General features: G+C 58.7%; 1 protein-coding gene across 2 annotated transcripts in view; it reads left to right on the top strand.

Moving 5' to 3' along the window:
- MFGE8 (milk fat globule EGF and factor V/VIII domain containing) overlaps nt 1-2,206 on the top strand; it is a 13,816-nt gene extending 11,610 nt beyond the window's left edge. The window contains exons 7-9 of one of the 2 annotated variants that reach the window (XM_007470513.1): nt 257-441; nt 1,518-1,673; nt 1,795-2,206. In XM_007470513.1, coding sequence (XP_007470575.1) covers nt 257-441; nt 1,518-1,673; nt 1,795-1,932 — 479 coding nt within the window. In that variant the 3' untranslated portion in view covers nt 1,933-2,206. The remainder of the gene's footprint in view (nt 1-256; nt 442-1,517; nt 1,674-1,794) is intronic. The other variant, XM_007470514.1, reaches the window with a different exon arrangement.
- The last annotated feature ends 236 nt before the right edge of the window (nt 2,207-2,442 follow it).

Raw genomic sequence — 2,442 nt, 5'->3', positions numbered from 1 at the left:
ACAAGAGCGGTGGGTGATCTGTGCAGAGCAAGTGAGGGGCGCTGGGTGGGAGCTGAGCTGAGGATTGGGTGGGGCTGTCAGTAAGCAAATAGAACGGTTGGTCCTAAAAGGTGGAAGGATCTTCCGTCTGTTGTCTAAGAGGATGCCAGAGGTTGGTCAGGAGCCACAGAGTTCTTTCCCCTTTACCACCTTACGCTCACACCCCTGGGAGGCTGTGGACCCCAGGTCTGGGTGACAGCACCCCCCTTGTTGGCAGGATGCGCCGAACCCCTAGGCCTGAAGGACAACACCATCCCCAGCAAGCAGATCACAGCCTCCAGCTTCTACAAAACCTGGGGCCTCAGTGCCTTTAGCTGGTATCCCTCCTATGCGCGACTGGATAATCAGGGCAAGTTCAACGCCTGGACCGCCCAGACCAACAGTGCCTCTGAGTGGCTTCAGGTGGGTCAGGCTCCCGCTGGGGAGCAGGGCTGGGGTAGGCTGGCGTTGGGTGGGTTTGGGTGGGGCTGTTGGATCTATGACCCTGGCCCAACCCAGGCTTCTGCTCCCCAAGAGGGAGTTTCTGCACGGCCTTGTTTGTGTTCGGCTTTGCTCCTTCTTCCTCTCATATCCCCACCTTTCTCCTGATTCTGTAACTCCAGAGGGGGGGATGGTGGGGGAGCTCAGTGCTGCTTCCACCAAGGCCCCCAGCCCCAGGTGGTGAGTGTGTGTGTGTAGGGGTAGGGCCACCTCCATTGGCTGCCACAGGGTGATAAGGCTGAGCCCACGTACAGCAGGGCAGGATGGAGGAGGGACACCTCAGGATTTCTCTGCCTGCGCTCAGAGGATGCTCTCTAACTTGCTGTCTGAGAACACACCGTGTGACAGCCCTTGGATTTCGTGGAAATTGGGAAGCACAGGAGAGTCATGGAAAACCAGAGCATCCACTCATTTTATAGATGAGGAAACTGGGTCCCGGCAGGGTGAGGATTTGCCTGGGGCTCACCCGCTTGTTGGCAGTGAGCTGGGTTTGCAGCCTGGATCTTCGCACTGCCTTCCCAGGGGCAGCCGGCAGGCTCCCTGGGATGGGCAGGGAACTGGGGGGCAGGAGGGGCATCTCTAGGCCCCAACAAGCACATTAGCCTGTGGGGCTGGGTTCCGTGAGGAGCTGCCTGCCTTTGGAGTCCCTCAGGACCGATGTCAGGCTATGGACAGCCCTGCAGGGGCCTCAGGAGCAGTTCATGTCCCTGTAGGCTATGGCCTCCCCTGTCCCTGTTCCTATCCTATGAGGGGTTGGCAGTGAGTTGGCTGGAGCCCAGGCTCTGAAATCTGAGCTTCATTGCATCAAAGTGCTTAAAAGTGTCTGACAAAGTAAGTGGTATTATTTATGCCCATTTTATAGATGGAAAACTGAGGCTCTGCCAAGTGAAGTAGTTTTTCCAAAACTAGATTGTATGCCCCAGTGTGCCTGCCTTTTCCCACCTTACTGGAGATGGTCCAAGCAAAGAAGATGGGGTGGATTTTTTTTTTTCCTGTAGATTGACCTGGGCTCTCAGAAGCGAGTAACTGGCATCATCACCCAGGGGGCCCGAGACTTTGGCCACATCCAATATGTGGCAGCCTACAAGGTGGCCTATGGTGACGATGGTGTGAACTGGACTGAGTACAGGGACCAGGGGGCCGTGGAAAGCAAGGTGAGTGTGTGTCCAGCTGTCCTTCCCTCCCCACTCCAGGGGTGCCCTGCGAGTGGGATCCGGGGCCCTGAGGGGAGGAAGGCTGGCTCTGGGGCCCTCCTGACCCCCTCTCTGTCTCTAGGTCTTCCCTGGCAACATGGACAATAATTCACACAAGAAGAACATGTTTGAGGCACCTTTCCTGGCTCGCTTTGTGCGCATCCTGCCTGTGGCCTGGCACAACCGCATCACCCTTCGCGTGGAGCTGCTGGGCTGTTAGTGGTAGGCCCGGCTGCAGTGACCACAAGGGCCGCGGGGGCACCTGGCCCTTTCCTGGTTCTCCTGGCCTTCTGGGGACCTGCTGCCTTTTCCACCCGTCCTCCTGATTGTTGCTGACCTGGGGGCGGGGGTTTCAGTCGTCTCTCCCTCCCTCCCTCCCTCCCCCTCCCACGTGCCCATGGTGCCTACCCCTCATGCCATCCCATTTTCTTAGGCACGGTGGGAGTTGAGTAGGTCTGGGATGGACAGGGAAGGGCGAAGTAGGGCGCGTGGATCCTCCGTAGCGCCTCTCCCACACCCCCCGTTCCCAAGGCCCTGGAGGAATAGGCCCTGAGGCCCCAAGCTAGAGAGTGCTGGTCTCCTGCCCCTCAGCCCTGGGGCATGATGCTGCCACTCTGCTGCTTCCACCTAGCCCCCCGACACTTCCCCCTCATCTCCCTGGAGACCCCTCTTGACCCTCCTCCTGAAGCCTAGAGAGAGACAGAAGTGGGTGGGGTGGGTCTGTGGAGAG

Source organism: Lipotes vexillifer, unplaced genomic scaffold (assembly GCF_000442215.2).
Source record: "Lipotes vexillifer unplaced genomic scaffold, Lipotes_vexillifer_v1.1 scaffold412, whole genome shotgun sequence".
Taxonomy (NCBI): domain Eukaryota; kingdom Metazoa; phylum Chordata; class Mammalia; order Artiodactyla; family Lipotidae; genus Lipotes; species Lipotes vexillifer.
This window is presented reverse-complemented; position numbering and strand designations above follow the sequence as displayed.